This window comes from Chaetura pelagica, unplaced genomic scaffold (genome assembly GCF_000747805.2).
Source record: "Chaetura pelagica isolate M959 unplaced genomic scaffold, ChaPel_1.0 scaffold123, whole genome shotgun sequence".
NCBI lineage: Eukaryota > Metazoa > Chordata > Aves > Apodiformes > Apodidae > Chaetura > Chaetura pelagica.
The window spans coordinates 4,599,773-4,612,775 of record NW_009953295.1 but is presented as its reverse complement, the minus strand read 5'-3'; the positions used below and the strand labels follow the sequence as shown (position 1 = coordinate 4,612,775).

Below are 13,003 nucleotides of genomic sequence, written 5' to 3'. Positions count from 1 at the left end.
GTAGCTATAAAAGATGCAAATAAAGGCAGAAGTGTTTAGGAAAAGGAGCAGAAGATGAAACAGAAATTATCATTCCTGTTACTCCTTGGTGTACTGGATACTGTGTGTATCTTCAGTCACTGCTTCAGACCATGGGTAAGTCTAGTAATGGTGACTGGGGTAATCGGTAGTAGGACCAGTTGTTTGCTGGGTACCCAACCCCCTAAGCTGGAAGATGGGCATGAGGAGCAGATTGAAGCCCCGTGATCCAAGGGAGATGGTTAGTAACCTGCTGCACCACTTAGACATAGATAAGTCTATGGGGCTGGATGGGCTGCAGCCAAGGGTACTGAAGAAGCTGGTGAAGTGCTCACCAAGCTACTTTCCATCATTTACTAGCAGTCCTTGATAACTGGGTAAGTCCCAGTTGACTGGAGATTGGAAAATGTGTCCCCCATCTAAAAGAAAGGCTGGAAGAAGGATCCAGGGAACTATATGCCTGTCAGTCTGCCATCGGTGCTAGGGAAGGTTATGGAGCAGATCACCTTCAGTGCCATTGCACAGCACATGCAGGACAACCAGGTGATCAGGTCTGGTTAGCATGGGTCTATGAAAGGCAAGTCCTGCTTGACTAACCTGATCTCCTATGACAAGCTGACCTGCTTAGTGGATGAGGGAAAGGTTGTGGATGTTGTTTACCTGGACTTCAGTAAAGCCTTCAACACTGTTTCCTATGGCATTCTTCTGGCTGTTCATGGCTTGGTGGGGGTATGCTTTGCTGGGTAAAACACTGACTGAGTGGCTGTGCCCAAAGAGTTGTAGTGAATGGAGTTAAATCCAGCTGGTGGTTGGTCACCAGTGGTGTTCCCCAGGGCTCAGTGTTGGTGTCAGTTCTCTTATTAATATCTTTACCAATTATCTGGATGAAGGAACCAAGTACACCCTCAGTAAGTTTGCAGATGACACCAAGTTGCGTGGGAGTGTTGATCTGCTTGAGGGTAAGAAGATTCTATAGAGGGACATGGACAGGCTGGATCAATGGGCTGAAGCCAATTGTATGAGGTTCAACAAGGCCAGGTGTTGGATCCTGCACTTTGGTTGCAACAACCCCATGCTACGCTACAGGCTTGAGGAAGAGTTGGTGGAAATCTGGTCTGCAGAGAAAGACCTGGGGGTGTTGACTGCCTGCCTGCTGAATGTGAGCCAGCAGTGTGCTCAGGTAGCCAAGAAGGCCAACAGCATCCTGACTTGTATCAGGAGTAGTGTGGCCAGCAAGACGAGGGAAGCGATTGTCCCATTATACTTGGTAGTGGTGAGGTTTCACCTAGAGTACTGTGTTCAGTTTTGGGCCCCTCACTATAAGAATGACATGGAGGTGCTGAAACATGTCCAAAGAAATGCAACAAAGCTGCTTGAAGGATCTGGAGGATGAGTCTTACTAGGACCATCTGAAGGAACTGGAGTTGTTCAGTCTGGAAAAAAGGAGGCCTATGGGAAACCATATTGCTCTCTGCAACTATATGAAATGAGGTTCTAGTGAGGTGGGTCTTGGTTTCTTCTCCCTAGTAACCAGCAACAGGGCAAAAGGAAGTGGCCACAAGTTGCACCAGGGGACTTTTAGATTGAATATTAGAGGAAACTTCTTCACTGAAAGGGTTATCAAACACTGGAACAGGCTGCCCAGGGAGGTGGTTGTATCACCATTCCTGGAGATACTTAATAGTTGTGTAGCTTTGGTGCTTAGGGACATGGTTTAGCACTGGATTTGGTAGAGTTAGGTTGATGGTTGGACTCTATGATCTTAAAGTTCTTTTCACCACAGCACTTTCAGGGTTACTATGGCATGACTCTCATTTGAGGGAAAGCTAAACAGAATTGAATGCTGAGAGGATGATTTGGGTAAAACTTAAGCAGGAATTTATTCTGGAATGGAGATCCAAAGGCTTTATTTCCATGCTTTTTTTTCTAGCAACCCCTGCCACTTTACTGCAAGAGAATTTCCTTTACGTTAATTACTGTATGAGCATGGAAAGATACCTTGGAGAGTGGATTCTACAGAGAGGGTTACAGAATATCTTAAAGAAGAGACCTGATGAGTTTCAGAACTGATGCTGAATGTAAGAAAAAAATATACTGTACAAATAGCTAGCTTTTCGAGGTTGTCATGTGAAGTATCATTAATGCTGTTGTCTGTGAAGGATTTTCTCCAGTGTAAAACACTGAAAAATTCGGTTTCCATTGTCTACATGTACAAATACAAGTGTGGGCCAACCTGGGCGTGTGAGCTTTGAAACCTGAAAAACAGCATTATTAATAGAGGTATTAATCCCCTACAGCCCTGATTATCTACAATAGGAGAAGCTGTATGGAAAGTTTAAAACCAGACCAGCTTTGATACAGTTGCCTACTTTTGTGCCTAAAATTACAAAATTTCACCTTCACAAAGAGGGGGATTTTGTTTCCTGTTCAGAGACCTTGGTGAGTGTTTCTGGGTCATTATTATGGCTTAAGAACTGTTGCTTTTGCAAAGAGGAATACAGGTGTTAGAACTTAAGTTATGGAAATTTTTGTGAGTCACCTTGAGTGACTCATCAGATGGACATGCTGAATAGTCTCCTCTCTGTAGGTTGTCATGGTTGATGAGCCATAGATTGCTGTCAGGTATTGTAGGTAGTAGAAGAGAAAGCTGATCATCTAGTGTAAGCTGCTGGAAGCTGATTTTCATTTTAAATTTGATGTAAGGAAGTAGTAATCCTTCTGTTAATTTCCCCAAAATACTAGCAGAAATCCACCACAATTTCTGGGTATTTATTAATTATTATTATTATTATTATTGATAATATTTTAATTTATATTTATTTTTAAATTATTTCTAGAGAAACATCAGTATCTCATGCAAATTCAAATTGATGGAAATTATTTTTTTCTATACTGAGTTGTATAATTATGTATAGTCAGCTTTTTTCTTTCCTCATATAGAATCATGTCATGGAATAGTTAACATTGGAAGGGACCATAAAGATCATCAGGTTCCAGTCTCCCTGCTATGAACAGGGACACCTCACACTAGACCAGGCTGCACAAGGCTTCATCCAACTTAAAAGATCTCCAGGAATGGTGCTTCCACAACCTCCCTGGGCAACCTATTCCAGTGCCTTACTACCCTCATGATGAAGAATTTCCTCCTGATGTGTAACCTAAATCTACCCTTTCTCAGTTTAAAACTATTATTCCTTGTCCTATCACTGCCCTCTCTGGTGAAAAGCCCCTCCTCAGCTTTTCTGTAGGCTCCTTCAGGGACTGGAAGGCTGTTGTAAGGTCTCCCTGGAGCCTTCTCTTTTCCAGGCTGAATAGCCCCAACTCTTTCAGCCTGTCTTCATAGCAGTAGTGTTCAAGCCCTTTGATCATTTTTGTGGCCCTATTCTGGACCCTCTCCAACATCTCCATGTCATTCCTGTGATGAGGGCTCCAGAACTGTACACAGAACTCCAGATGCAGCCTCACCTAAGCAGAGGGGCACTTCTTTTGATGCAGCCCAGGATGCAGTTGGCTCTCTGGGCTGCGAGCACACACTGGCAGCTCATGTTGAGCTTCTCATCTACTACTACCCCCAATTACCTCTCCTCAGGGCTGCTCTCTAGCCATTCTGCCCCAGCCTGTATTTGTGCCTGGGGTTCCACTGACCTTGCACTTGACTTTGTTGAACTTAATGAGATTGGCATTGGCCCACTTCTCCAGCCTGTCAAGATCCTTCTGGATGGCGTTCTTTCCCTCTGGGGTGTCAGCCACACCACACAGCTTGGTATTGTCAGCAAACGTGTTAAGGCTACATTCAATCCCACTGTCCATGTCTCCCAAGAAAGATATTGGAACAATACTGGTCCCAATACTGACCCCTGAGGAACACCACTACTGAGACTTTGACCACAACACTCTGGGTGTGGCCATCCAGCCAATTACTTCACAAAGTGGTTCATCTGCCAAATCCATGTCTTGTCAGTTTGGAGACCAGGATGTCATGTGGAAGAGTGTCAAATGCTCTGCCACCATCCACTGTCTCTGTAGCCGTGTCATAGAAGGCTACCAAATTCGTCAGGCATGATTTGCCCTTAGTGAAGCCATGCTGGCTGTCACAAATCACCTCCTTATTTTCCTTAGATTTTCCAGGAGGATCTGTTCTGTGGAAAGGATCTTTTTTTTGCAGATAATATGAAAATTAGTGTGTATGCAAACTGCTGTTAGGATAAGAATAGAACTTTCTACTTATGTGCTTTTTATTTGTCTGTAGGGATTGTTGATTGTGAGTAATTCTTTCTGGTAAATAAGACAACATGAGAACAGTAAACATATAAATAGATACTTCCACTGCATCTTTTTTACTACCTTCTAATTGATTTAGGATTGAAAGAAAACATACTGGAGACCGACAGGCACAAGGGGAATACCATATAATGCAGGAGGCCAGAGTTAGCAATATAAACAAAAGTGATGTTGTGGGGTAGTTGCAGTTCATAAACATCAACATGGACAGTGTGCTAAAACTGATAAACAGTCAAACTTTAAGCCACTGTAGAGAGTCGGCTGGAGACAATTGCCATTAGACCCTGTGGCTTTGGGTTATTCTCCTCTTTGTTTTCACCTTTATATCTTTTTTGAGAGAGCTGTTTGGGATTGTTTTTTGTTTGATACCAGTTTAGTGCTCCTCACTTTTCGCAGGATATAAAGTTTTAAAAAAACCTTTGCATCTTTAAAATCTTGTTGTTTTTAAGGCCTGCTTTTACGAGAGAGGAGGAGCAGAGAGAGCAGCAAAAAATTGAGAGGTATATTTTTAGTTTACAAAACCTTAATAGGCCAAAAAGAATCAGGATGTCTTATTTTTAATGCGCTCTGCAAGTGATTATTTAAAGCACATGCACTTAAACAGTTAACTTAATGGAATATACTTCTAAACACAGACTTTAGTGAAATATATTAAGGTAGATAAAATGGAGGTAATTTTTTTGTGAAAAAAAGCTCTAAGTTTGACATGATCAGGGATAGTCTATATTTAGAGCAATGTACTACAGATGCAGAAAGGGAAATTGATACAAATTGAGGATTTTTATTTACTGCATTAGAAATTGTACCCTGAGGGTTTTTTCTGAATGATTGTTATTTCTCCTTCAAACTAAAATCTGTGAAAAGCAATTAAAGTTGTAGTTGACACTTCTGGTATGCTTGAATCTCTTTAGAGCTGAGGAGAATCCACAGTTCTAAGAAATACCAGCCTTTCTTCATATGGAGAAAATTACTTAGTAATAAATTGTAATTATTTAACCTGGATTTTTTATTTTGCGTTTTTAGATCTCAGTGTATTTCCTGATCTAACTTTGAATTGGATGTCTGTTTAATGTTGCAAGCTCATTTTTTCACTTTAATTTTTGTTGAACTGAGACAGAAGTAAATTTTTGTCTATGAAGATGAGTACTGACTTCCTCCTCTCCTTCTCTTAGCACATGATGCACTGGACTTTTTATCATAACAGTGAAAAGTAACCTAAGAAAGTGAGATATAACTTCAGAGATAGCTGTTTTCTGGTTTGTTGTTGTTTTTTTTCCTCAGTTCTTCTGAAGATTTTTCTGTTTTTATCCATTTTAAGAAAACTTAGCTTTAACAAAAGCCTATGAAATGTTTCTTCTGTTAGTAATCATGGTTGGATTTTCAGAGCAGTTGGAAGAACTACTGGCCTTAAGCCTTATCTTCAAGACTTTCTGTTAAGAGGGGAGTTAAACTCCAGTTTAGAATTTAGCCTAATCCAAATCAGCTCTACATTTTTTGAATAAAAATTGCTATTTCAACTGGGAAAATTCTTCCTATATGGAGTGCAAGAAAGCTATGACAGGATTAAGATTGCAGGGGGCACATTCGCCTTTATGGTCTATGTTGAAGATGATGTATCGAAAGGTAAAAATATTTGGCTTCATTTGCAATTTGTTTGTGTGCTAGTCTTAACTCTAAGCAATATGCTTCAAGCAATCAGCCCCTGATAATTCCTGATTTATTTGAAATGCCAAAATTTGTTCATTTAAATTACTAGAAATCCTACAATTTTTGTTTTGTTTGTGAAGTTGACACTCTACTGAAACATGGCTACTGAATTGCTTCTGTTTCTTTTTCCTTTTTTTTTTCTTTTTGTGGTTTACCATTTACACAGTAAATTACTTAATTCCTTTTCCTGCTTCAGTATTGTTAAAGCAGCTAATGCTGTGCAGTGTGGGTCACTGGCTAAAATGAGATATTCAGCTTAATTATCTAAACAGAAGGAATGATGTATGAAGGGGAAAAGCTTGATGTACTTTCTGTAGAGCATGTTTACAACAGTTTTTGCTTTCTTCATGCTTAGGTTTTTTTTCTTATCTTCAGGCATTCGTTGAATTGAACAGTTGAGATTTAAAATCAAAATACCTTTCTGTAAGGACAGGGTTTGAACTTACTCTCTTTTTCATCTCAGATGAGGTCTTGGTCATTTTGTCAGCTTATGTAGCATGATGATGATGTTTGCATGACTTTCTGTTCATGCCATTGGAATGGAAATTATCTGGAGAATTGTGTGGTTCACAAAAGGATTAGTATTTCACAGTTAGAGAATGTCCTCTCAAAACTGAAGCCTTCATTTTTTTCTCATTTAATGTGTGGAAAGAATGTGGGTTCATATCTAGGGCCCCTTTTTAAAATCCAGATACAGAGACATCAGTGCAAGTGGATTGTAGTAGTTGTAGTAGTGCTTATAAAATAATCTCTTCCACTGTGGTAGGAATGTTGCTATCTATTTACTGTCACAAAAAAAAAGAAAAAGTCCTTGGAAAATGACAGATAATTCTGTATATGCTTGTAGAGTATGAGTTAAATACCTTATCGTTAGTGCCACTTAGCAATTCACGAGCAGAGCAAATTTTCTGTAATGGATTCCTGTCAGGAGTAGAATACCATCTCTATTCTTGTATGTCAGAGCCCTTTTTATTGTGGCATGATATTTACCAAGAATTTTCTTCCAGTGACATCTAAATGGGCCAGATGTAAATCAGAAGAAACACCATTTCTCAAAGGACTTCTATCTATTTTCCATTTTCCTTTTTATGATCTGTCCTTTCCTTAGGCCATTTTTCCTCTTCATTTCAGCCTCTTTTGCTTCTGATATTTGGTAATATGGTGCTATCTCAGGTATTACTGTTGTCTGGAAGGGCTCATAACTGCATGGAAAATGAGTGTCCTGAGCCTACTGATCTTCATAAGCTCAGAACACACTTTACCTCTTGAGATGATTCCCTTCTTCATCATTGATTCTTTTGGCTTATTCTACGCATGATGTATTTTCATTCCTATGCCCATGATAACTTGTTTAATTTGTTCAGAATGTATTTTGTTGAAGCTTGAATGTCATATCTATTTATTTTTGTTTTAGATGAGTGGAATTCTCTCTGATGGCTGAATAGTCATGCCTGAAGAGTGCTTGACAGTGCTAATAAAATTAGGCAGGATTTTGTAAACTTCGTCTCAGTTGAGTATTAAATAAGCTTTGGTGGAAATTTTTTTAAATTATGTTTATATTTATTGGTATGTCTTCACAGTAAACTTTGTGTATTCTTACTGTCTTCCCAGCTCACTTTGTTCATACCCACTGCTGTTATGCCTGGGTTTTGGATACTTCACATACTTATGCTAGGGTTTGCCATTAAGATACAGTTTAAAGCCTTGTTTACACTTCAGGGCAAGTGATGACCCAGCCACTTTGCAGAGAAGTACAGTCAACCTCATGTTAGGTAATCCTTTGCTGTAAACCCACATTTCTTAATCTTCTGGCCCTTTTGTCCACTCACTTCCTGTGACCCAGTGTTATCTGCCTTTCAGTGTTGAATGCAGTTAAACTTCTGCAGTACGTGACTCACTATACCCATTAAGGATGTCTAGCTGGCATGGTACTGTTAATACCACACTCAATAAATGTTAAAAGTTTAGGAAGCCCTAAAACTTTAGGTATTGTTGCCTTCAACCACTAGATAACCAGGGTTTGGTGGCCTGTGGTTCACATACTATTAGAAGCCAGTTATTTATTTCAGCACACTGGCTATACCTCTTGCTTACAGGTAGGCTATTACTCTAGTGCAGGCTTGTGGGACATTGAATGTGTTAATCTTGGTATGACAACCCCCCCAAATGTTATCCACAGGTCTTTTCAAGGCTGAAGTAGTTAGCTTTCCCTTAGCCATAGCTTAGCCATAGCTTAGCAAGTTTAGACAGGCATACCATTCTTTGATCTGTTTTCCTTCACCAGAATAACCTGTTACACTTAGAAAGTTCAGTGACTACAGCACAGACAAAATGTCTTCCCCCAGAGGCACCATCATCTTCTGAGGCAAAACAAACTTCTGTGGAATTGCTCTTGGATTCTCATTCTTTATCACAGGGGCAGCAGGTTTGTAGTCAGAAGCAGCTTTAGCTTTAGAGCAAGAACAGAAGCTGCTTTGTTTATGTGTATTGGAGGCTGTGAATGATCAGGCAGGGAACAGAGAGGGAGTGACAGATTGCCTTACAGACAGTGATGACTGTTTTCAGGGTGCTCCTTGTTCATCACTTAGCGCTGAAAGTGTTTTATAGAAATCCTATTTCAAAACTAATGTAATTACAATGTAAGTGTAATTACAGGAAGATGTTTATGAGACTTCTGACATCATACGTCATCCCCGCATGATACTATGGGGATACTCCCAGTCTCAGTCACTGTTTTCTTGGGCAGGAATTCACTAGTACCTTATGGATAGGTTTTTATTTAAGCAAAGAAGGCTGTATCACTTGCATTTGTTTTTAACCCAAGGCTTTGTTGTTCTGTTGAATACTACCACTTGGCCAGAAATCTGAAAGTCATTTCTATAAAAAGGTTAAATTTAGTTGTGGTGGCTCTCATCACAATGGATTATGATCAGTGGTAGCCAGTGATATTTTAATAACTGTAGTTATTGTTCTGCAGCTTGAACACTTTATATTTCTGGGATTGTGGTATTCTCTTAATGTGTTTTACTGTTTTTCCTGGTATCCAAAGCTGATCCATAGCAAATAGAAAAGGCTGTACCGCTACTTAGTGTTGAGATGCTTTTGAGAATGGAAGTACCTGTACTGATCCTCAGCTTGGAGGCTACAGCCTGATAGGCTTAGATAATTGAAAGAAACAAAGTCTGAGCTGCTTCCATTTGAGGAGTGCATTAGTTTTCAATTCTGACCTTATTGCCAGTTCTGTTGATGGCCCAATACGTATATCCAAGAATATGTATATCCCCCCAGTTTATACAGATCTGTTCATAGACTAAACTTTGACTGTTACTTAGTACTGTTTCCTTCTCATTACAATGAGAGGACAAGGGCTTGGTTTCTTTGGGTTTGTGTTGTTTTTGTTTTTTTGTTGTTGTTGTTGTTTTTTTTTTGTTTTGTAAAGAACAAGGTATACAGAGAGTGGAATCAGAGCCAGGTATCCAGGGGGGAGTACAGACAAGTTGTCAGAGAAGCAAGGGATCAGGTAAGGAAGGCCAAAGCACAGGTAGAGGTGGACCTGGCCAGGAATGTTAAACAACAAGAAAAGTTTCTACAGGTAAGTCAGTGATAAGAGGAAGATGGGGGAATATGTGGGCCCACTTCAGAAGGAAGCTGGAGACCTGACCATGCAGGACATAGTGAAGACTGACGTACTCAATGACTACTTTGGCTCAGTCTTCACTGGCAAAGGCTCTGATCACACCATCGGAGCTAGAGAAGAGGAAGGCATGGGCTGTGAAAAGGAACTCCTCACTGTAGGACAAGAGCAGGTTTATGACCATGTGAAGAACCTGAAGGTGCACAAGTCCGTGGGACTTGGCAGGATTCACCCACGGCTCCTGAAGGAACTGGCCAACAAAACTTCAAAACCTCTGTCCATCATACTTGAAAAGTCTTGGCAGTCTGGAGAAATTCTCCCTGAATGGAAAAGGGGAAACATAACCCCCGTTTTCAAAAAGGGAAGGAAAAGACCACGGTAACTACAGACCAGTCAGTCTCACCTCTGTGCCTGGCAAGATCATGGAGCAGATCGTCCTGATGGCTCTGTGGAAGGCATGTGGAAGACAAAGGGGTGATTGGTGACAGAAAACAATGCTTCACCAAAGGGCAAATCCTGCCTGACTAATTCGGTGGCCTTCTGCAATGGGGTGACAGCATCAGTGGACAAAGGAAGAGAAACTGATGCCATCTGTCAGAACCTGTGCAAAGCCTTTGGTCTTCTGTTAGATTTCTGTATCACCAGAGAACAGGATAAGCCCACTTAGTTGCAAGAACACAGTGTGTGTCTGTATTTTTGCTGGAAGCCTTCCATTAGTATGGATACGGAAAAATGCTTTCACAAGAGGAAGAAAATAGAAAGAAGCTTTTAGTAACTGAAATTAGTAATATAAACAATGGAAGAGGAGAGGAGGATTTTATTAAAATGCTGGTGTTCTTCAGGGAAAAAGAGAGAACTCATGTGGCAGCCTTGAGAGAACAAAACCACAGATGAAACTACAAGTGGTATTAGGGATCTTTTTGTATGTCATACAAAATAAACTGTTTCTCTGTTCAGGTTATGTTTATTCTTTAGTTCCCTTTCCATGGATTTAGGTTATGACAATTTAGACTATAATAAAGATTGAGCAAGTGACACATTGCATAAGAGGATGCTGCTTATTGTTTTACGTATGGGTGACTTAACAGCTTATGCTATGGCTTACTTTTCCTTCATGAAACAGGAACCATTTTTATTATAAACGCTTTTTTTTTCCTAGAATACTCCTGAGTAATTCCACCACAGCTGCTTAGATTATGTTGCTTTGAACACAATTAGAAACAAAGCTGTATAGGAACCTTAAAACCCTGGTTTATTATTTTTTACTTGACACTGTGTATAGCACTATATTTATTATGATGATCTGATTCAAAAGTTTTCCTTTCTGATGCCTAGAGTAAAACCTGCAGTATTTGTGATTTGTTTTTGCAGATAAATGAATTCCTGTTGCTCCTTCTGCAAATATTTGTTATGGATTTGTGCATTAATGTTAGTAGATAACTTGTTTGCTCCAACAAGTAAGTCTTATTATCTGTAACAGTTGGTGCATTGTTAACTTCTAATCTCTTATTATGTGATTATGAACAGAGCACAGAAACTGAATTTTAAAATTCCAACTGCTTTGCTTTCCCACCAAGAAAAAAAGCTGGCATAATCCTGTAAAGAATAATTTGTTTGTTTGTGTTGACATAGAGTGAAGTGGTAGAAGACTTCTTTCAGATTTCTAAATGGAACAATATTTAGTAAATATTCTATTTGCAGTACATATTCTATATACAATAAAAGAGCACTGCATGTTTCTTGAAATAGAAAGGACGAGGGTTTGTGCCCTTTTAATAACTGTAAGGCAACCAACTAAAGTGTCATGTAGGTCTTATGAGGATGAATTTGCATGGGATGGTGGCAGAGGCTGCCAGAGAAAGAATATTGTTTTTTCTGTAATATCACCATATATATGGTAAAATAAGTTACTACACTATAAAAGCTCCTTTGCTGCTTCAGACTTAGTAGTAGTTTAACTGTTAGGGGAGGAATCTGTTAATACAGATAATAAGTTAGAACTGGAAACTTGAGATGCAAGTTGCTTTCCATCAGGACAGGTAAGGTTAGGCAAACTGAGATAGTAATTTACTCTTCTAAAGGTTTTTTTGCTTGTTCATGCTATGTTTAAATGCATATTGTTAGGTAGGAGTCATAATATGCTACGGGGACAAAAAAAATAGATGTGCTTTTAAGAATTTTATATAAATGTTGAGATGTGTAAGACTTCTGGAGTTCCTAAATACCTGTCCTCATGAGTGAAGTATTTTTGCTGATTGCTATGTCATATGTGGAAGCAAGATTTTGGTCATAAAAAAAAGTGGTTGCTAAGTCACTTTTTATCCTAAAATCATTCGATTCTGTCCCTTTTTTAGCTTATAGATTTAAATTTTATATGGCGTGAAAATCTTATCAGTTACATTGTTTGTTTTATGCCTGTGACATGCAGTGGAGAGCTGTCAGTGATTTGTGGAAGTAGCATGACATAGCAAGTTGTTCTCATGACATCTAGTCCAGCAAGGAGTGAAAATGAATATTGTGTCATTGACTTCTTGACAGTAATTCTCAGTGAAGAATGGTATCATATATAGTTTTGTTCAGTGGTATAGGGATCCCTGGTTGAAGATAGAAGTGGTACGGCTAAACATTAGCACCTTCAGAAGACCAAAGTGATTTAGGCTACTAGTGTTCTGGGCTTTTCTTTGGTGATGTCTTTTTCTGTGTTTATGGGTAGCTTACCAAATACAAGGACCTTATGGAAGCATGAACTAATACGTCCTTTTATCTGTGTATGATAAGTCTTTATTCTCGGTGTGCCTTGTAGAAGAAGTTACCCACATTTTGTCAACTTCAAATATGTTTGTTACCATGCCCAATGTGTGTCAGGACCTCCAAAACCTTCAATAGAAATAAGAGTCACTAAGCAGACAGGATTTATTTTGACAACGTAGTACCTTAGTTTAGTGAAGTCTGAGAACTTGCTAAATTCATGAGATTTTTTTGTAAAAATCTGTGGCCGAACAACCTTTCCCCCAGACATGATCTCCCTTCCTGTTCTCTGCTGGACTTCTGTTTATGCTTAAAGGCTGGATATTGAAGGTCCTCTGACCTTGGAAATTGATCCACTTGAACACTCTAAAGCTTGAGCTAGGGAACCTTTAGATCCTGCTCTGAGGTTTCCTTGCTCAGCACGGTGTAGTTCTTTTTTTGTTGTTTTGACTTTCTGTTTCTCTGTAGTTGGCTGTTTGGTTTTATAATGGATGTAGCTAAGCAAGCAGGCTGAGCTGACCAAGTTATTTTTTAAGTCCCAGGCTGATGTGGTTATTAGAGACACTTTAATAGAAACTGGATATGCAGTGTTAGTTCATAGCTGTGTCTGGTAGT

General features: G+C 39.4%; 2 protein-coding genes across 2 annotated transcripts in view; one reads left to right on the top strand and one right to left on the bottom strand.

The window, feature by feature from the left end:
• Positions 1–3,828, bottom strand: part of TUBGCP3 (tubulin, gamma complex associated protein 3) — a 121,446-nt gene extending 117,618 nt beyond the window's left edge. The window contains exon 1 of the mRNA XM_009997967.1: positions 3,664–3,828. Within this exon, the coding sequence (XP_009996269.1) occupies positions 3,664–3,828 (165 nt within the window). The remainder of the gene's footprint in view (positions 1–3,663) is intronic.
• A 5,792-nt stretch (positions 3,829–9,620) lies between these two features.
• Positions 9,621–13,003, top strand: part of ATP11A (ATPase, class VI, type 11A) — a 76,236-nt gene continuing 72,853 nt past the window's right edge. Inside the window, exon 1 of the mRNA XM_009997966.1 lies at positions 9,621–9,851. Coding sequence (XP_009996268.1) covers positions 9,621–9,851 — 231 coding nt within the window. The remainder of the gene's footprint in view (positions 9,852–13,003) is intronic.